General features: G+C 45.3%; 1 protein-coding gene across 1 annotated transcript in view; it reads right to left on the bottom strand.

Moving 5' to 3' along the window:
* Positions 1 to 4,048: 4,048 nt before the first annotated feature.
* The window catches only part of LOC119406810 (uncharacterized), an 82,968-nt gene continuing 64,632 nt past the window's right edge, over positions 4,049 to 22,384 (bottom strand). Inside the window, exons 7-10 of the mRNA XM_037673545.1 lie at positions 14,004 to 14,221; positions 9,453 to 9,556; positions 6,259 to 6,287; positions 4,049 to 4,177 (exon numbers count right to left, since the gene is read on the bottom strand). Coding sequence (XP_037529473.1) covers positions 4,049 to 4,177; positions 6,259 to 6,287; positions 9,453 to 9,556; positions 14,004 to 14,221 — 480 coding nt within the window. The remainder of the gene's footprint in view (positions 4,178 to 6,258; positions 6,288 to 9,452; positions 9,557 to 14,003; positions 14,222 to 22,384) is intronic.

The following is a 22,384-nucleotide window of genomic DNA, read 5'->3' as shown; positions in this document are numbered from 1 at the left end:
CAGAGGGAGCTGCGTTGCTCGCTGTGGGCCGTCTCAAGTTGGCTGATATTGGCCACTAGGGGCAGACAGAAAAGAGACGCTCGCACGCGTCCCCCCTTCTGGCCCGGCCACAGTCTGCACACTCATGCAGAGGCGGAGAGACGCGCGTCGCGTTTGATTTTGTCCCTGGGTCGTCTGAACGTTGCTTTCTTTATTCGCTAGGCTGTGCGTTCTGGCGCTGCAGTCACACGTGAGAACTCGACTGCACGGTGCCTATCGTATGGGTGAGTAACCGTACGTTACCCGAGCATTGCCCCATATAATGTAAATTGAGTGACATAAAGTGACATAAAGAGTCGACGACAAAGCTACGTCTTAAGGTCTATAATTTCTACGTTGAAATCGCCGACTAGTATAAAGGGTTTGTGCTTCTAGGTGTTTTATATTGTTCGGTCGCAATTAGGATACGCCCTTGTGCACCGCAGCGCCCCTAGCCGACTCCATGCAAAACTGAGACACGCCGCCGCCTCGCCGGACACGGGACGTGCCTCGAGCCTAAGGTGCTTCGCCCCTAAAAGGCGGCACCAGCCCTCGGCCACCGCCGACGGTCGGGATCGCCACGCCGCGCGCTGCAAGGTATGCTGCGGGCTCGGCGCGTCCCGTTGCCGCACAGAACACTGTGGAGGCCACGTTAACGCGCTCCATTGTCTTCAGGAGTCCCTTCAATGACGCATCCATCTTACTGGTAAGGCGTAGCAACTTGCACGTTGGGCGCCACTTGTGGGGGGTTCTCGCCGTCTGGCCAAAGGACGGAATGCAGCGCTGCCTCAAAACTCGGAAAACATTTATTAGTAGAAGAACGATCAACTGTTAAACTGATAACTCAAACTACTCATGGCCACCACCCATGCCATCAACCGTTCCGCCCTCGCCCCGCCGGCCATCCAGCACATGCGCGCACACACCCTGCCGGTCCGTCGCCAACTCTGCGCGCGTCGTGTCGCCTGGCGCTCTTGCAGAGGATCTGTCGGACGCGCGCACCCCTACTGCGCAGCACGTGTCGTTAGCGAGTGGAGATGCGCGCGATTCCCGCAATCTACTCTAGATGACGAAATGGCTTACATCTACTCCAGATTAGGAAACGGCTTAAATCTACTTAGATTACGGGCCTGGAGTAGCATATTAGGGTCCTGGAATGGCCGGGCTAACATCTCCAGGATCTCATTAAAGCATTTCTCTGTCTCTGTATCCTTTCGGCTGATAAAGGAAAAGGCACGGTTTTGCTAGACCGAAGGGACTATGAGGAGAAAATGTGCAACATCTTGAGCGATTCCTCGCATTTTGTGAAGCTGACCCGTGACCCGACAGCAAAATCGGAACGACAACTGGTGGAACAGTTACGGGTACTGCGCAACAAGGGAAGCATTGATCAAGCGTTGTACCGCGACTGTTTTCTTCGGATGGGGCCACGCCAACAATTTATGGGCTGCCCAAGGTTCACAAGGAGGGCTGTCCTCTTCGCCCTATCGTGTCCTTCGTTGGGTCACCAACTTATAACTTGTCAAAGTTTCTGGTTGGGTTGCTGAGACCGTTAACCGAGAACAATGGCCGGTCAGTCAAAAACTCTCGGGAATTTGCGACTGTCGTGCGTACACAGCAGATTGATGGTGATGATGTGATGGTATCGTTTGATGTTGTTTCGTTATTCACAAATGTTCCTGTTGTCCTGGCAATTGAGGTTGCGGATGCCCGTTTGAAAGAAGACAGGAATTTGCAAAGTCGTACGTCGATGTCGGTGGAGGACATCGTAATTTTGTTGCGGTTTTGCCTGAAACAAACGTACTTTAGTTTCAACAACACAGTTTACCACCAAATTGAAGGTTGCCCTATGGGAAGTCCAGTCTCCGTCACCATGGCCAACTTAGTGATGGAGCACGTCGAAACACGGGCGCTGGAGGTTCTACCTTTTCAGTTGAAACTATATCGTAGGTACGTTGATGACACTTTCGTCATCCTGAAGAGGGCAAATCTGGTTGCTTTCCATGAGGCACTGAACGGCGTACATCCTGCCATTAAGTTTACCTATGAAGTAGAGAAGGATATTGCCTTGCCATTTTTGGATATACTTGTCCGCAGGGCTTGTAATGGCGGGGTGGAAACAACAGTGTACCGGAAACAATGCGATACCGGAGGCTTTTTGTCCTTCCACTCACATCACCCGGCCGAGCACAAACGGTCCGTCGTGAGGACGTTCTTGTCCCGTTGCGATACTGTGTGTTCTGATCAGCACTTGCGGCGACATGAGATGGAAAATGTGGTCGGTGCGTTGGAGCAAAGGCATTACCCGAGGACCTTTATCAACGACACCATGAGACGTATGCGAGGGGGAACAAGAAGTGCGGCACGAGAAAACACAACATCAATTGTTTCCATTCCTTACGTCCAGGGCGTGTCAGACTCTGTTCGGAGAGCACTTCGTCCGCTGGGCATTAAAACCGTTTTCAGACCTCATTGTACCTTGGGAAACGTGTTCACTAAGCCTAAAGACCGCACCCCTGCGAACGATCAAAGCGGGGTCGTCTACAAGGTACCGTGCGGGGACTGCGACGCCACATACATCGGCGAAACAGGCAGGAAGCGGTCAACGAGGTTCAAAGAGCACAAAGGGGACGTCGCCAAAGCCACCCATGCCACGCATTCCAAGAGCGAACTCGTCGAACACTGCTGGACGACGGGGCATGCCTTCGACTTCAGTAATGCGACGACGCTGGCTCGGGAACAAAGGTGGGGCAAGAGAAAGCTTCTCGAGTCGTGGTTCATCCGCCGTGACAGGTCGGCGTGCAACAGCAACCGTGGCCCCCTACCGGATGTGTACAGAGACATACGAGACTAGAAATAGACTGGGTTACCTTCGCTGATTCGGTGCCAGTTCATACTGAAGATGCCACCCGCATAGGTGGCGAAACGTCTGTGTAGTTTTTTGTTATATTTTGTTGTGTTAAGTCGGAGCATCTGTTTTAATAATAATTATGAATGATTACGGGAAAGCAAGCCATCTCTTACGCGAACGCCGCAAAGACGCTTATCTCGAGCGATCAAAAGCTTTTTTTTTGTATTTCCTATGTTGAACCAAATATTACCCACGTATGCTATTGGTCCAAATATTTTGTACAAAGTTTTGTACTTCAATGAATAAAGCTCATTTTAATTTGATTTTATTCGATCAAATCATCTCGGTCAATAAGGCCTGTCGAGTGAAGACTGCACGTGGGCACCTCAAATAAGGGCGCATACAATATGCTGAATTTATGAATATGTTTTTTCTCTCGAAGCTCTCTTGTCTGCTTCATATTTTTTCTACATTTCCTATGAAAGTGCCGAATTAAATGACCTGATGCTCTCCTCACTTTGTAATTACCTTATGGAGTATTTGTTGTCGAGCCATATTTGTTGCCAAACCATCAGCATCCATGTTGTTACCATATAGAGGCTGATGGAGAGATATACAGAAGCCGGAAAAGAAGGTACGGGTCGTCTTCTACGCGAAGTCTCGTGCCTCCTAAGACCGAAGGTACACGTCACGAATCAGCTTACAGGTATAGTAACTTCAACAAGTACCATGGTTATTCTAGTTTAGGGCACATTTATCTATGGAATGAAATAGCACACGCTCTTCAACGTATCGTGACATCAACAAATACACAACTCCAACTGCATCATTTCTTTAATAAGGGAAGCATCTTTATGGAAGCGTTCGATTGCTATACATCAAGACGGAGTTATGTTGTGACTGAATCTTGACTGGGGCCTTTGTGTTATTTATTCCTCACTGATGGTGATCTGCAGCGCAATTGAACGGCCGCAAATTGTTTTGGCGAGGACAGTTTCCGGTGATTGTTTTTATAACGCGAAAGGGCTCATTTTCTTCTATTTCACGGAAGCAGCAACAGCTCTGGTCACTGCCCGTTCGTGCTGCATCAACTGCTGACTGCGGAATCAGCGCTACGCTGCTACATGCGCAATACTGAGCCTGCCAAGGCTATGACGAAGGCGTAGACTTGAACGCCTGCTAGATGAGTACGTCGTCGCTAATGGGCGCGCGACGATTGTCAGGTGATTCGTTGAGGGGCGGAATCACGCGAAGTTCCTCTTCACAGCACACTTCCTTGAAACTCGCATCGCAGCTGGCGTTGGGCACCTGCAAAGACAAAACGTGGCGCTTAATGTTCACAAACAATTTTACTCAATGAAAAACTAGAATACGAGGCTACAACCTCAGTATGAGGTGCGCCGTGCAGGAGGACATAGCGTAAATTCTGACCACCTTCATGTGCACATAAATCCAGGTGCGTGAGATTCAAACGAAACGCAACAACCGTTAACGGAATGCTAGCCGCGACGTCAAGCTCACCAGAGAAACGCGATATCCACTAAGCTACCGCACATAGATTTTTTTTGTAGAAAATAACTTTTATCAGAAAGGGGCTGAGAAGTTTGCTCGGAGAGAAAGCTGCATTTTTCTTCACATATCGTAGGTGCATTCATCAGGGTAGACACATCTTGGACAATGTAGCAGCGCCAATCCTATGCGTAATCTAACATATGTGCGATTCTTATGAAAACAACGCCGATAACAAGAACAAAAAACAACAACAACGAACTCCGGAATCCTACGATGGAGCGCTCAAAGCGATCACTAACGCTGATGGGGACTCCCGAGAACATTGTGATGTGGCTTGCTGTCATATCATGATGGCTTAGGGTGCCGGTGATGGCTGATCGACAGTCGCATTTCGATGCGAACGAAATGCAAGAACACGCGTGTACTCGGACTTAAGTGACTTGAAGCATAACGAAATAGGGAAAGCCTGCTCGTTTCTTAGAATGATCCGCCGTCATTTCGTGCTGTATTTCGTCATGTCTCAAGTCAACTAGTACCGAATAGCCCAACTAAGCTATACGCCAGATAACGCGAGCCTCACAGGTGGCCAAAAATTTTTATGCGTCCTTCTCAAAGAACTTAGGGAAAACTTGCTTCTCAAAGTCGTGCCTCAAGATGGTATCACACTTTGGTTAGTCGAGCGGCAGAACTTAATTTTTTTTTTAAGGCGGAAGCCTTAGATGCGTCATCAAACGCGAAAGTTGACCGGCGTTCCCCGTTGGCGGCGTCAGCACGAGTGGTGCAAAAAATAATCATCCCGTGATGACGTATAAGACGTCAGCGTGACGTCACAGATTGGCATAATTTGGGAAGTCATCATGACGTCACTGTCACGTCATCACATGATATCCTTGCTTGGTCAAAGGTGCACAGATACTGGAGGGACTGCAAAACCACGTTAGGCGCAGAAAGCTTTCAGAGGGTGGCGAGGTAGGATCAACACATCGGCTGAGAAAAAAAAAACAGGATGGCTTTCGCCTTCGAGTCGTCTTAGGAAAATGCATAAGGGACCCTGTGAGTTTTTACCTGCCGCCGGTCTCGTGCCCTGAGCAACTTTTTTAGTAGACATGTACATAGAACAAAACAATGTCGTCGGTCTCTGGCACAGTACGTTACTTGGCAACACATGTGCTTCACTCTTTCAATATTCCTCCGCTGTCGCAAAAACTTTTGTGAGAGTTTGGTGCTCTGCTTGTTGTTAAAGCGTTGAGACAAATTCACGCGCAACTGTGCTGGGAGGGCGTGGTTGCATGCTTATTTTCACTAACACCGAGTTACACTGTTTTTCTTTTTCGTTCCACTTCCGGTCGAACTCTTAGTTCCAGTTTTTCGAATATGCAGAAGAAAGTGTTGTAAAAAATAAAACTGGTGCAACATCTAATACTAATATCTGGGGTTTAACGTCCCAAAACCACGATATGGTTATGAGAGACGCCGTAGTGGAGGGTTCCGAAAATTTAGACCACCTGGGGTTCTTTAGCGTGCACCTAAATCTAAGTACATGGGCCTCAAACATTTTCGCCTCCATCGAAAACGCAGCCGCCGCGGCCGGGATTCGATCCCGCGACCAACTGGTGCAACATCAATGATTCTGGTTGAAGTTAATATTGGGTACATATGACAGCAGAGCACGAGTTTACTTAAGATAAGGGCGAATTAGGTGTCAGCATAACCAATGAGAAGTAATAGAACGGTTTTCTTGTCAGGAGCTGGGATGGTTGCGGCATCTGGCGGTACAGGTCTAAACCACGCACTTATATCTACGTCGGCTCTGAGGTTCGCTTGGCAGTGCGATGAAACATAACGTTAACGTATGGAATGCACCAGGGCACACGTACCTTGATGTGCGAGTGCCACTGCCAGGCACCTAAGTCAAGAATTAAGGTCGTTTCCAATTTTTTATGCCTAACGGCCGTAAACACTATAAGTACAACATGTAGTTTCACGGTGCAGGTGGAAGCGGCAATATCGCTGGCAGTAGCACTCATGCAAACTAGCGCCCTCTGTAAAATTGTGGTCCCTACAAGACACATACTGTCATCGCGTCGGGGAGCAGGCCTAGTCGTGACCACAGCCTCAGGAATGCAGGACTGGAAAGGCGTGTGTTCCTGGCCACCTCCTCTCGACTGCTGCCTGCTGTGAAAGTATGAAAAATGACGATAGACGGTTTTATTTCAGCTTGCCATGAGTAAACCATGATTAATGCAAAATTCATTGATTTTATTTTGTTTATTTACCCCAAGGGCTCAGTATCGGGCAACGCGAAAGTACAGAGGGGGGTGGAATAACGATCTGTCAGTTTGTTGAAACAAAGGCAAACTTAAAACGGAGGAGGGCAAAAAGCATAAAGACATAAATATCGTAGTCAATGAGATACAGTACATTAGTAGCCTAATATAATGATTATACAATGCCATAACACACGGTAAACCTGCAAAACTATTAAAGAACAACAATTACATGACAAATATCAAAAGTAGCGAATAATCAGACATATCAGACAAAAATCATATTGTCACGTGGTCTTGACGTCGACGAAGACAGCAGTCAGCACGTCCGAGATGAAACTTTATTTGGCCGAACTTGTGGCCGGGAAGCTGAAACTCAAACTACAGCAATACACTGATAGCGTCGAACAGAGCGTCGACCGTCGATCAACTGACCAGCGGCCAAGTGCGTCGGCTTTTATACAGGCGCTGTCGAACTTTCCAGCGATATCGCTGGTGGCGGCGTTATCTCTCGATAAAGCTGGAACATTCGCGTGCGGCGCGGAATCTTAACAAAACGATCTACTACAATCGAGAAGCATCTCGAACACTACTTCACGGACAGCCTCGAGCGTTGATAACCGTCCTTGCTGGTCAAACCCAAAAAACATAAAATGAAACAAGAAGTGGGCGTGGCAATATAGATGATCTGTTAATAGATCAGCATGTATGCGCGTTGTAATTTAGCTATACGGAAAGAGCGCGCTTTGATAGCGTTCGCTTGGTTTTAACAGCAGAACTGTTAAGGCGTTTCGTGACGCCGGGTAGTACGAACAGAAATGAACCGGCACACGCTGGATTCGTCCTCTTCATCTTCTACTTCGCTCCCACAAAACGTGAGCCGATTTCTTCGGCGTGCAATACAATAGCTATGATGGACGAGCATGTCACGTGACCAAAAATCACGTAACATCACGTAACTACTAGTCACGGGACTAAAATTACGTGACATCACATAAAAACTAGTCACGTGACTAAAATCACGCAAACATCCCGTCACACCTAGTCACGTGACTAAAAATCACGTAACAACTGGTCACGTGACATGTTCCCGCCATGAACGGCGTAACAGCTTGTCACGTGACTAGAATCACAACATCCCGTAACTGCTAGTCCCGTTACATGTTCCCGCCAAAACCACGTGACACGTGTGTAGTGTGGGGAACCGACCGAAACCGGAGAAGGATAGCCAAGCCTAGCCATACTTAGTACTACTAGCAAAAATCAGCATCTAGCAAAAGCTTGGTATCACTAGCAAAAACTTAGAAACAGCTAGGTTCAACACTAGCTCCGCAAGCTGCGCTTTTTATCATCATCGTTTATTACCTTTTTGGGGTATTACACAAGGAGGAACATAGATAAAAAAGGAATCTTCAAACAGTTATCAGATCAGTAAATACAATAAAATATTATTTAGACGGGAGCCCGAGTTGAAATGCGAAGACAATCAAAGTACACAAGTAATAGAGGAACAACCAAAGCACTTAGTGCATAAAAAAGCATTCATTTTCAGGCTTTGCGCACGCACATAGCGTACCTGCTTTACATCTCGGTAGTTTTATGTTGCAGCATTCATTAAGCTATGTAGATATCTAATCTGGCTGAATTCATACGGCGTGGCGAAACCCCTCGGAACAAAAATTTTGATGCTTGATGTGAGAACACGGGCGAACGTCTACGAAAACACATCTATAGACCTGTCTTCGACCGCAGCACCTTAAAGTAAAAAACGGCGCAGTGTGCTCCCATGAATCATGGTAGCAATAACCAGCACAATAACGAAGCGGCGCCAGGCAGAATTACACGTGTCTTTGAACGGAATTTCAGAGTAATGTATTTCGTGAGCCCACGATATCATTTGAGTCAGGTGTATCAGAGTGCGAAAGAATCAAATCCAAGCGTGTACAGAGGCCTCACATTTAACCTAATGCTTGCTCCTTTCAAACAAAATCACTTTGATTTAGAAACGCGGCTTTTTGGCCTAGTTGGTTAGATACATTTAAAGGGGTCATTGCCCTGAAAGACACGGACAAGATAGACAAGCGGTATCAGGGCTACCGTTTGTCTGTTTTAATAATTCAAAGCGCTATTGCCCCTTCAGACACAATAATTTGCGAACTCCAAAGAACGTAGAAGGTAAGAAGTTAGAGACTGAAGACATTAATATTCTTGAACAGGGGTTGTCGCTGGAGCCGACGCTTTGACAAGTAGTCTTGTCTTCTTCAAGGAAGCCTCGCTGTCTTGAAGAAGACAAGACCACATGTCGAAACGTCAGCTCCAGCGACGCCCCCTGTTCAAGAATATTGATCTAACTTGTGAAAGGTATGAACTACAAGATAGATATGTACCACTCAATTTATTTATTAAGGTGGCCTTTTCTGATTTTTTTAGTCGGACTGCGAACTAAATTCGCCAGTGAGAATCTACATGAAAAATGCACCAATATTCGACTGGTCTTCCTATTTCAGCGTGCTATGGTCTCGGCCAACGGCGTTCCGTCGTATTCCTGGCCGTTTTAGCGCATTGACCAGTCAACACCGCTGTTGGTCACTCATTGTTAAGTGTGTTCGGTAAAAAGTGGCACATTGGTTCTTCGCAAAACAATCCCAGTTGTTTCAAGGCTTCAACCATACAGAGGCTGTTTTGTGCCTCAGTTGCTCAGGTACCTTATGCATGGTAAGGTTACACTAGGAGCTTTAATTGTGCGTAATATATTGCGATGTCACGGAGGCCTTGAGCGGGTGAAGCGGTGACGTGGTGCTCACCAAATATGAGGCTCAGGGCGAGGCTCAGTGACACCGTGGCAAGAAGGGCGATGAATGAACTCCAGTACGAAGACAGGCGGTATAGGATGAACACGTCCATTTCCCTGCGATAAAAAAATTCAGGATGTTCAGTTTATGACAATACACTTTTACTGATTCTTTTTATTTTTTATTTATTACATACTGCAGTCCGTAGACCAAGCAGGAGGGGCGAAAAAAGGGAGCATAGCGAAAAAAATCGAACAAATTATACAGCAAGTTAGAATACACAATACTACTGAAAAACAAGTCTTACTAACTAGGACGCTTAGTTATACATCTCTAGAAGAAAAGTGAACAAACTTCTAAGAACAGCTTCAAGCACAAAAAAGTAAAGCTGCACAGCTGAAATAATAAGATGAGATAATGTAGCATTGCAATATCAACAGTGTTGATTACACAAAAAGATGCATGTATTTTTCAAAGTCGGGAATGCCACGTTCAGGAAAAACATTTGAAGGTAGTGTATTCCATTCGCTAATGGTTCTTGGAAAGGAGTATTTGAAAAGGTTAGTACGTGCAAAGTATGGCGGCAGATCATGATTGTGAGCATGTCTGGTTTTCCTGGAAGAAGAGGGAGAGATGTATTTACTGGGATCGATATTAAACTACCGATTACGAAGCAGGAAAAGAAACTTGAGCCTGGCGATAGCTCTACGCTGCTTCAGGAGTGGAATGTTGTTAGTAGCCATAAGTGATGAAGGTGAATCAAGATTCTGATCGGCATTATCGATGAATCTTACCGCTCTCCTCTGGACAATTTCAAGTTTATGAACATCCTTTTAAAATACGGGTCCCAGGCTACGCATGCGTACTCTAGACGGAGCCGAATAAATGTATTATATGCAAGAAGTTTGATCTGAGATGGCGCGTTTTTTAGTTTGTGTCTAAGAAACCCTAGTTTTCTAGAGGCGGAGGAACAAGCGTCATCAATATGTTTACTCCACGACAGTCGAGTGGTAATATTGACTCCCAAGTATTTAAAACTGCTCACTTTGATCAACGGATTATTATTTAAGGTGTAGCGTGATGTAAAAAGGGGTAATTTTATTTGAGATACGCATAAAGACTGATTTACTAATGTTTAACTCCATCGACCAGGTATGGCACCAATCGGAGCGAGAATTTAGGTTGTTCTGCAAGCACTCTTGGTCCCTTTCACTTTTAATTGGCTTATAAAGAATGCAGTCATCTGCAAAAAGCTTTAGGCTTATGGCGGAGGTGTCAACTGATGAAACGATGTCATTGATGAAGATAAGAAACAAGGCAAGGCCAAGGACACTTCCCTGTGGAACTCCCGAGGTTACAGGCAGAACCCCAGAGCTGCCGCCCTCGACCTGGACAAACTGTTTTCGGTTGCTAAGGTAGGAGCGGATCCAATTAATTACATTAATGGGTAGATCAATATTTGAAAGTTTGGTGAGTAGTTTACCATGGCAGACACAGTCGAAAGCTTTTCTCAAATCTAAGAAGATGGCGCCTATTTGGTCGCCCTTATCAAGTGCTATTGCGAAGTCGTGAATTGTGGTGACAAGTTGAGTGGTAGTTGAGAGGCCTTTTCTAAAACCATGCTGGAAAGGAGTCAAAATATTGTTTTCTTCAAGAAATGACATTACGTAATGCGTGATGATGTGCTCAAGAAGTTTACAAAGACCGGAAGTTAATGATATAGGCCGGTAGTTTTAAACATTTAGGCGATCACCTTTTTTAAATACGGGAATAACACGTGCCGTACGCCAATCATCGGGAAGAATTGAATTATGAAACGAAAGACGAAAAAGATGGGTGAGGACATGCGCGATAGGTTCGGCGTAACGTTGCAGAAATGCGTTAGGTATACCGTCTGGACCATCGGAAGATTTAGTCTTAACATTCAGTAACAGCGGAAGGACACCTTCGACAGTCATGAAATCGGCAGATATAGTAGAAAGAGAACTAATGTTTGTGTCAGCATGATCTCCCTGAGAGAATACCGAGTGAAAATACTGATTGAATTGGTTTGCGATTTTGGCTGGATCGTTAACAATACAGCCGTTTACTGATATCTCGGTCGGTCTTTTGTGCGCATCGCTCAAGTACCGCCAGAATCTATCCGGGTTAGTTTTCAAAAAGCTAGGAAGCGAGTGGTTGAAGTAGCTTGCCTTTGCTTTGCTTAGCCGAGTTGCAAGTTGGGCCTTCAACGAGATAAGTCTGCAGGGTGTTTTTTTCTTTTTTCTAGCTCGTTTTAGCTTACGGTGCAAATGTATGATGTCTCTAGTAATCCATGGGTTATTTCGTTTTTTTCTAACCTGTTTGCTTGGCACAAACGTATCAGTGCAGTAATGTATCGCAGTTTTTATTTCATTCCAGGCGGTCGACACATCATCAGAAAGATTATCACATAAGAACCACAGATAATCCAAAATGGCCTGGTCATCCACCTTCGAGTAATCCCTAATGACATGTCTAGTCTCTTGCCGGTGCACTTTGTTTTCACCAATACCAAAGGATAAAAATACTGCTTTATTGTCGGAGATGCCATCTTCAATGGAGACCGTGTATTTGCATACATTGGAATTTAAAAAGACTAGGCCGAGTGTAGAACGAGCGTTTCCAGCCTCTCTAGTGCACTCATTAACAATCTGCACAAGATCACAAATCAAGGCAATGTCAGCGAGAGGGTTTAATGTCGTTACATCAGATCCAGAGCGTGGAACGCGCCAGTCAACATTGGGCAATTTAAAATCACCTGCAAGAATCAGACGATCATTTTTGAACACGCACACGTGGTCATATAGCTTAGACAGATATTCGTGTGTCGAAGAGGGTGGTCTGTAGATGGCACCCACGGTGAAGTAATGGCCCCAGCAGCTTACTTTAAGGAATAAACTTTCGTGCTCATGAATCTGTTGAAGGGGCCGAGCACTAATACCATCTTTGAGAACTATTGCTACACCACCGCCTCTTGTTGGCCGGTCACGTCTGAAGATTTGATATCTCGGGGAATTTGAATCGTTTATGCCTTCGTGCAGCCAGGTTTCTGTATTGTAATGTGAGGGTCGTAGGTGAGTAGAAGGTACTCGAGCTTGTCAACTTTATTAGACAGGCTTTGCGCGTTTACGTTAAGCAATCTCAAATTTTTGGTCACACACTGTGGAGAGGGTCAATCAGAACCTGTAACTTGCGGATGAAGTGCTACACGCGCATTTTTCGCTTCATCCCAGCCAAAAAGTTTGCCATCAATTTTGATTTTGTCGTGAATAAGAGTAACCCGTTTCCTGCTGTCGTGTTCAGCTTTTACACTTTCCCAAAGCAGGCGGCGCTCGCGCAGCGTGCACTGGCTATAATCATTTTGCACATAAATATTGGAGCCCTTCAATTTATTTGAATTCTTTAAGACTTCTTGTTTCTCCTGATAATCTTGAAAGTAGGCTATGACAGGCCTACGACTACCTTGGCGGCCGAGACGGTGAATGCGGGCTATGGACTTGCACTTCGCTCCCAATGTTTTCTCAAATATATCGGTTACAACAGCAGTTCGAAGAGACGTGTCAGTTTCATTTGTGTTTTCGAGAACACCATGAATGATAAGGTTTGCCCGACGGCTTCGGTCTTCGAGATCAGTTAATTTGGAGCTCTGCCATGACAGCACAGTTTTAAAGGAAGCTGCAGTGGATTCAAGAGCTGCAACTTCCGGTGATTTATCTTTAAATTCCTGTAGTTTGGCTTCAATTGCTCGAAATGGCAAGTCCATGTCGCACATCGTTTGTTCATTCATCGATTTTAACAGCAGTATTTCAGCCTATTACAGGCGGCACAGTGGGAAGACAAATGGGAGAACGGCGCACCCGTTAAAGAGCTATGGTGCTCGCGCAGGCGAATGTTGAAGCAGCGCCCCGCTTGCCCCACATAAACCTTATCGCATGAAAACGAAATGAAATAAACGACATTGTCTTTGCAGCTGCAAAGACAATGGGACAAACGGCATGCGGTGCTTGACTGTGCACGTACAGAGAGAAAGAGAGAGAAAGAGAGAAAGAAAGAGAACAAATAAAAAACAAAATAAGGAGAAACAAGAAAGGCGACCCAGCGGCGCTCTTCCATCAGGCTTGGCGCCATTAGTGCGAAGCTGGCTGCCATAATTTTGTTTTATTAGAGTGTTGCACAGACGGTAAGAAATTTAAGATCAAACTAAAATTTTTCACAGAGTACGGCTCACTCCGAGCTGAGGTGAAAAAGCGCATGCACCTCCTCCTCCGCCCCCCCCCCCCCGCTCCCCGGTCACATGGACTAAGTTTTGCCCCTCACGCCTACGCTGCACCTCCCTCGAGTTTCCTCTTTTTTCTCCCTTCGTTGTCGCTGTCTTCGATCTCTGCTGCACTTTGCGCTCGCTCACTTTCTTCTAGCCTTGCGGAAATCGTTCGTGCGGTTAGGTGGAGGGCGACGCAAAAAACACCGACAGGCGCGTAACAGCTGCGCTTTATAACCAAGTTGAGTACAAGAGTGTCACTAAGCATAATACAGATGACTCACCGTTTTCCAGATGGTCTTCGTTGAATGACGAAGCTGCTGTTGCTCGCTTGAGCCTGGGACGCGTTGAGGAACTGGAGCGCCGAGAACGATTTTGAGCCCGCGTCGTTGCAACGTTCCAGCGTCGTGTTCATCCTTAGCGGTTCTATTCCGGACAGCGTCCTGCCGACGGTTTGCCATAGCTCGAGCACGAAAATGATCGACGTGGCAACTGCCGTGCCCTGCGAGGAAATGAGCACCAGTGGAAGCTGTGCGAGGCTGCTTTATTGAAACAAGCATTACAAAGTTTATGGCATTTAAAATAACGGTGAAATGACAAAGCTGTAGACAGCCATCCAGCTGACTTCTATGTTTGGTATAGAATTTCTAATTTTTCAAAAATCCGTAATCAATGAGTAAGCGTAGGCGAACATCATAAATGCAGGATATAAATTGGGTGGCCTTGAATATCTCATCATCATCATCATCAGCAGCAGCATTTATTTGACCCTTAAGGGCCCCTTAGGAGCATTACATATAAGGGAATCCTAAACTTCAATCAAATTCGGCTACGAAGTTTTCATTACAGATTATCGAGTTTCTTTGTGAATGCAAAACAACAAAAAAAAAAAGAACCTGGCTGATCCCCCTGTCATAGGAATCGGTACAACACGAAAGCGAATTGTGTTTTCACAGAGCTAGTTGAGCGTTTGCTTTGCATTCTTTCACCCCAAGCGCGAAGGAATGAATGCTACAGCAACAAATTTTAATGCCACACGAAGAACGGCAAGCAACTCTAAACTTGCAACGTGCTGCTCAAGCAGGAAGGGCGCACGGAACGAACAGACACAGGATGAGCGCGAACTAACTGTCACAGTTGAAACTTATTTCTGCGTGAGCAGCATGCTCCTTTCACAAATGCGGCCACTGCAGTGAGCGAAGTGACCTTCTCGCTCTCGACGCAAACTTGCGGTGAGAGCACAAGACGTACAAACCACCGCCATCACGAGATAAGCGTGCTCACGAGCGACCACGCCCTGTAGAGGCGCGCGCTCATCCGCGCGGGGCGACGAACTTTAGAGCGCGCTTTTCGAGCCTTTCGTGCCATATCTCTAGTGATAACAAAAACACGCTGATGTACAACCACCGGCAAATGGTGTATATAAATAGCTCGCCGTTAGCATGGCAAAAAAACATGCCGTCTGTGGCCGAATTGTTATTGCCCCACGCTGCGGAGCGAGGGGTCGTAATTTCGACTCCCAGCAACGGAACTTTTTCTTCGGGTTTTTTTCTTTGCGAACTGTTAGTCTTTATATTTTACAACGACATATCCGTGACGGAAATACGTCAGTGGAGCCGTGGTGGACCCCGGCATAAAACACAAAATGAATTGGATTTTGATGGAAGAAATCCAAGGGGTGGCAATGCTGATGGACTCGGCTGCAGAGGAGGCACAGTTTCTGTTACCCAGAGAAATATACATTGAAAGCGATTGACCACAAGTATTAGGTATTCCTGGTGAATAATTTACAGCCATATCTTTATTCAAAAGTCACCCCCCCACCCCTCAGGCTCATTTAAGCTTTTTCTCGAATGGGAATAGCAAAATGGTAATTGACACAACCGTGTCTAAAGCCTTTTAGGCTGTAGACACGGTTGTATTGCATTGCTTGCGCAAACAGATATGCTAATTCAATGAACGCAACATTCTACATGCATTTGGCGACGAGCGTTTTCTGTGTGTCATTGCGTTCAGTTTGTTGGTACGTCGCGTGGAACTAGCGATTGCTTGCTTGAGTTCTTATAAGCTCCTCAGTCACACACTTAACAGCATTACCCTTATCAAGCGAATTCAGCACAATTCTTTCACAGCCATATAAAACTGAAAGAAATTCCGGCGTTGTAGTAAGAATTCCACAGTTATTTTGTCCAGACAACGGTATTAGATGTAACTTGAAAATTCTTTTAACAAACACTTCTGTAGACAAGTCTTTTTATTACTGGAGTGCGCTGAGAGGCTTTCGTCTGCCGTGTCGCAAGTGTACAAACTTGCGGTAAGCAGTTCTGTACATCTTGTTTACTCAATGGTTATAATTTATTTCTGATGACCTCGGAACAACGGCGACAGGACTAAGCAAGCTTGAGGAGAATAAGCGAAATAGTTTTCGTAGAAAAAATAAAATAACCCTATCATTTGACAGCAAAGCCTCAGACAAAACAGTTTTCAGAATGTCGCGTGAAACTGTAATCGACAGAGATATTAAATAAATATGCAGATTATGCTAGTTGCAAATTATATTGCAAAGGATAGATCCACCTGGAGCAAACGACACTCCTCTTCGTCCTCTTCAACCATACGGAGACTTTGCAGCAACGTTTCTGATGGCCATTCATCTACTGAGGTTGACTTATACATTGGCAAACACTCAGTGCATTTATGGAGATGCCACACACCCTTTTAGGGATCTCACTTGTATACGAAGAAGTTGTAACGTATGGCTGTAAAAATTTCTCCTGATGGTGCGCTGAAATAAGCTTAAGCGCAGTCTATATTGCTATGGGAACGGAAATCTGGACGAGCTTGTAAGAATGCATCATAGAACAGGTAGTGCAAAAAATACGTTGACACAAGCCCCCTGCGTTACCTGCTCTATGATGCATTCTTACAAACTTGCCCAGATAGCGCTCGTCTCGTGTTTATGTTCCTGGCTTGTGTCAACGTATTTTTTGCGCTACCTGCTATATTTCTGTGTTGGTGCATTTCATATATCTTCAGGAATTGTCAAGATATCGCTAAGGATATTCACTGTGGTAATGCATGAGTTCTTCCTCTTAATCAGTTTCGTAGGAAAGGTGAAGGGAGCAATGAAATAAAGAGCTATACAAACGTGCTTCATTTTAACGGCCTTGTACAACGCATAGTGGACATTCGCGAAACAACGAAAGAGCATTTTGTCACACGCGCACCGACAAACACGAATACTTCAAACTGAATGACTTCAAACTATAGTGCGCTAGAATATACTTTAGTGCCCTGACCTACCGGGCTGCGGCGTCCTTATTTTACAGGGATGCAGAAAGATGGCGCCACTGCTACGTTTCCTAGCAGCTTCGGCTGCGTTGTCAGCCGGGTTACTAACTGCGTGGCTCAACGGTTTCACTTTGGCCAAGAATATATTTTCTTTCCTAGTTACCCGCACGTGGTCAGAAGATTCCCTATACAGCGCTTGCTCATTATGTGCATGCACTCACGGCATGCTTTGATAATAGTTCTGCTGGTGGCTTATTATATAGGTGTCCGTGGTACAGGACACAGTGCTCAGCATCGAAGATAAAAATGGACACCTCTTTGCTTATTGTGATGATTAAAAGATGACTAAAAGATTACTGGATCTTAATATGCAAAAGGAGGTCGCGAAGTCAGAATGGAATGAGACCTCCTTTTCAAACTCTACATAAAAATATGTTGCAGCAGTTTATATACATCGAGTACAAAGAATAGTTGGATTTTAGCATGACTTATAAAATTCAGGGATAGAAAATGCGCATATAATAAAGAAACATACAGGAAATGATGCGGTAGAGTAAAGTTAAATATAAGCAGAGTGAATGCCACGAAGTACAAAGGATAAGTTGGAAATACATATGCATGGCACATAAGACAACTACATAAATACACACATGCTGGAAATGATATTTCCCTCACAAGGATGTTAAACAACTATGTATAGTGATTCAAATCAAAGAGGCTAAATCGGACTAGAATAAATGATAGAACACTGAAGGTACAGTGATGAATGTGGGCTACACATTAGCATTGAACAAAATCGATTACCTCAGGTGTTTCTTCAATTCATGAATTTTAAGTGCTTTGATCTCCAAAGGCACTGAGTTCCAGAAAGCGACAGGTGAAAAATGGGCGCGGTGAAGAGAAATGAGAAGTGAGATGAGAAATGGACGGATGAGACCAGGAGTGATAATGCGATAGCTGCTTTATTAGAAATCACAAGAAGGGCACCTGCAGGTTATTGGTGTGAAGAACAGCAAGCCAATCAGCATTAGGTAGAGTGTCTAAGAATATTTGTTAGGTCCGGTGTAAAGGTTAGAATGAGCACAGTTGGCAGATATGCCACAAAGACGCGGAAGTGGTCAGTGATATCAATTTGCAAGGACTCCTACATGGGGATCGACAACAAAAAATTAGAAATGCTTGATCGATTACTGTGCTGAGACCGCAAGAAATTAAGCAGAGACATTAATGAGACATTCATGACTAAAAGCATGAAAACAACATAAATAACTCACCGAGTTCAGGCATGAGTACATTAATTGATGTATATCACCCATACTATATTTTTATTTTGTGAAGTTACCCTTGCCATTATTTATTCGCGAGAAACACAAAATCCTGAACCTCATGAAGAAGGTGGTGGGCAAAAAACACCAAAGACGAAATTTCGATTATCTGTGTTCAGAAAGTTAGGATTGAACTCCAAGCAAACTGAATCGCAGTTTTCAATATTTAACGTGTGGTCGTGTTTGTTTTTGCGGGATACCTGACAAGCTACAGAGAGCTACTTCACCACGGTTCCTGGAAGATGATGCAACAGAACAAACAGCTACACGTGCAGTAGTCAAATTGTAGCCGCCGACGCAGCGATTTGCCACATTCGGGCAGCCGCGCTGCAGTGAACCACCGCAATGAGTGACTCGCGCCTAAGAAAAGGCTCAGTAGCGCCACGAGAAAACTAGCGGCGGTCCGCGGCGTTTCCTACCACCAAGAGAGGCGGCGCGGCCTGGTGGTAGTGCCACTAGAGGATATTCTAGCTCACCATACCTCAAACAGTGGCTTTCCTCACGCTTGTATGTTGAACAGCACGAACATAAGTGAGCAAGCACATCGCGTAGGCTCTCAATTCACTGAGACAAATCATGCGGATATCTGGGGTGTGAGCTAAGGCCACCAATCATCGGAGCATGCGCAGATGACTCGCAAAGCAGGGGGCCTGCAGCTCCTTTCAGGCCATTGTTGCGGCGAACAATGGCAGGGCGGCGTCCTACAAGGCTGAGTAGAGGAGTAGACACATGCTTCACCTGCAGCCACCCGCACCTCCTATCTCGACCGCAGTGGTGGTCGGTCGGGTAGAGCATACGCCTTCAGTGCGGGAAGTACTGGGTTCGATCCCGACTGCGGCCGAACACCCCCCCCCCCCATTCTTTATAATCAGGAGAGAGGTAAGATTCGCCGGGCGCTTGCTCTTGTGGGTACTCATTAGTCGAGAGTGCGGGCTTTCCTTTTTTGTTTCACTCCTCTTTTTCTTCCCCCCAACGTGGTAATCCTTACGAGTGGCGGAAATAGGCTTCTTTCTAATCCTGAGACAGCTCACACCGCTACTGCTTCCTATCTCGCGCGCGATCGCTTCTCCGTGCACCGCCTGAACGCGCTCACCACCTCACTCCACCGCGACAGTTACCTGTCGTCATCCTGTGATGAAAGATTCCACGCCCTGCTGTTCCTTTGTGTGCGCAACTTAAGCTGTAGGAATCGTGTCTGCTGAGGCCATAGAGAACCTTGTTGTCTTAGATTAGTCTATAAGCGTGCTGTGGTAATTGACTACGCTGTAAGGTTTTCAGCACAAACTGCACATTATGTTCTGAGAAAATTTGAAGGTGTGAAACTTAACGAATAAGCAAATGTGTTCTGTCTACTACCTGGGAAGATAATTTGAAAATTTCTCCAGGTTTCGTCTCCATAAACACAGGCGAGCTGTTCACGACCAAGATATAAGAACAGTTCACCTTGTACTATTATGAACGTCTACGGCCATTGAGTGGAAACACAGTGTATTGTAATTTGGCGTTGTAAAACATGGCGGCCTATATGGTATTCAACAGAGTGAACACTGCTTTATGACGAATTGGGGAGTGTTAATCTTTTATTATAACAAAAGGTACAAACTTCATCCTCCTACCAACTTCATTGAATACGCCTTGTGGAGCTGCGCTCGCTATGGCAGCCAGTGAAGCCCATTGGGGATAGTCTTGGACCAACTGGACTGGAGACCATTTTCTGTAAACATGATTCTAAGGGGACTATTGACATGTACGTCGAGGTCGCAGAAGGCAACGAAGGCGCTATTGAAATACCCAATGTACCAATGTCAACAAATCTGTGTGACTGTCTGTAGACTGGTTGTGCCACCAATGTGTGCTTGTGATTCTGCCGATCTCTCTCTCATCTCTTTTCGCCCCTTTATACCTTCCCCCAGTGCAGGGTCCAAAACCTGACGTGCGTCTGGTTAACCTCCCTGCTTTTCCTTGCTTGCCTCTCTCTCTCTCCCTCATCCTGATTTATAAACAGCCTATTCGCTGAATAACCATCTGAAAAGTGTAAATCAGGACTGCCCTGCTTCTTCTGCATCAGTAAGATGGAACAATGGGCGAGTTGGCACAGCTTCATTGTAGCAACAGCGCGACTGACACGGTCGAACAAAAAATGATGTATGCAGCAAAAACAGAAGCTGAGAACCAGAAAGAGACTCACTTTAGTGTTGGTCCATGGAACGCATACAGCCGCAATTAACATTCCAGCGAATGGCCCAGACGCCCCGTTGTACAGGGCCATTAGGATCTGAAGCGGTAGTCGTTAAATACTAATCAACACACGTGATTAAGCCAATATACAGTTCACTTCAACGAGAACTGTGTTGCGTTGGATAGTACCTTTAATAAATATAATACTGCGGAAACTGCAAAGGCGGAAACTATTATGACGGCCATCTAGCGGAGCGTGTCATAACTCTACAAGCAGTTAGGGTGGCAACGTGTTTGTATGTTTTCTGTTAGCTTCATTTATAAAGCGCATCAAAACGAAAATTCAGCATGAAAACAAGCCATTACGAGCGCCAGACGTTCAGATGCATATCTGTGCAGCAATCGTAGCCAATGAAATGCTGAGTTGCATAGATTGAGTTATTTATGTTAAGATAAAAATTTGTTTCCGTTTGTGACCTCTACAATAGCTGTCGCTCATGGCTGAGCACATTTTGTTCCATCACATGTTACTGCGTTCTTTGACAGCCTACTTTTATTGAATAGTACAAAACTTGTCTTTCCGCAATGTGACAATGACCAACTTGAGGGTGGAGTCGAATGAATTCATTCAAAGCTGCGCTTGCGATGAGAAATATTCAGTGACTATTATATTGAGAAACAAGTACGACTTTGTAAGCGAGACATGAAAACAGACAGAATATACTATAAGTGATGTAAATGTGGAAGGGGAACAATGTTCTACGAATGACAAAAAAAGGGGTGCACTAAGTTTCTTTCGCAGGAGTTCTAGAGCAAAGTATATTCAACTCACACGTATAGGGTCATAAGAAAGGAGAGAGTTGGTTGACTTTCATTGCTCTCGTTTTATCACAAGCTTTGCAAATACACTGCGTGAATTCGTCGACATACGGCAGTCTGGGTAAACAGAAATTATTCTTCAATGTTAATTTACAATCCTTACAAAAACTACTATTAAAATAATCGAATATGCAGTTAATGACTACGAAATGAATAATTCATTAATAAGTAGAATATTTCGTAGAATATTTCATTGAACGAACAGTACACACACCATCCGGAGAAGAAAAACATTAATATGAATCGCCAAAAAATTTTGAATCTGCCTCAGATTTTAAGTCTTATTACTGTTGCCGGACAAGCCAGACAATGTAAATAAAAATAAGATACGATTTCAGTGGAACTATAGAGTGCATATTTGTAAAAGAGATATTGTACATGGTTGGGCTTCTCGGCTCGCTTTCTTACCCGTGTGGCCGTCCCCATGCGAGGCACTGCCACGGCGAAGGCAGTCATCAGCGCACCGCTGCCGAATTCTTTGAGGTCAGGTGAGAAAAGGTAGAGAAAAAGAAAAATAATAAGACTGCCTAATGACGCTCAGGGAAGCTTGACTTTCATGCATGTCAGCGTAAAAATGCTGCTGCTACATTAAACATTAATCACAGACACATATAGACCGTTATTAAGGCGAAAGTCCTAGATGCCTCATCAAACGCAAAAACTGACTATCGGCGGCGTCGGCGTCAGCATGAAGTGACGCAAAAATCATGATGACGTTAAAGTCGCTGGCTTTTGTGACATCATTATGACGTCAGATAACGCGATGCAATCACGACGTCGTAGTGCCGTCACTATAATGTAACAGCGCCACGTCACACGATCACGTCATCAAACGACACATTCGCTTGGTCAAACGTGGGTCGATCTCGGAGAGAGTGATGCTAAATCCCCTGAGGTGCAGAAAGCTACGATGCCTCTGATCCCTGAGGCAGTGCGAACTATGTTAGGTGGAAGAAGCTTTCGTGGAGGGTGGGGGGGACGGATGAATAGAA

This window comes from Rhipicephalus sanguineus, chromosome 10, assembly GCF_013339695.2.
Source record: "Rhipicephalus sanguineus isolate Rsan-2018 chromosome 10, BIME_Rsan_1.4, whole genome shotgun sequence".
NCBI classification, from domain to species: Eukaryota; Metazoa; Arthropoda; class Arachnida; order Ixodida; family Ixodidae; genus Rhipicephalus; species Rhipicephalus sanguineus.
The sequence above is the reverse complement of the archived record's forward strand: the minus strand, read 5'-3'. Positions and strand labels throughout refer to the sequence as shown.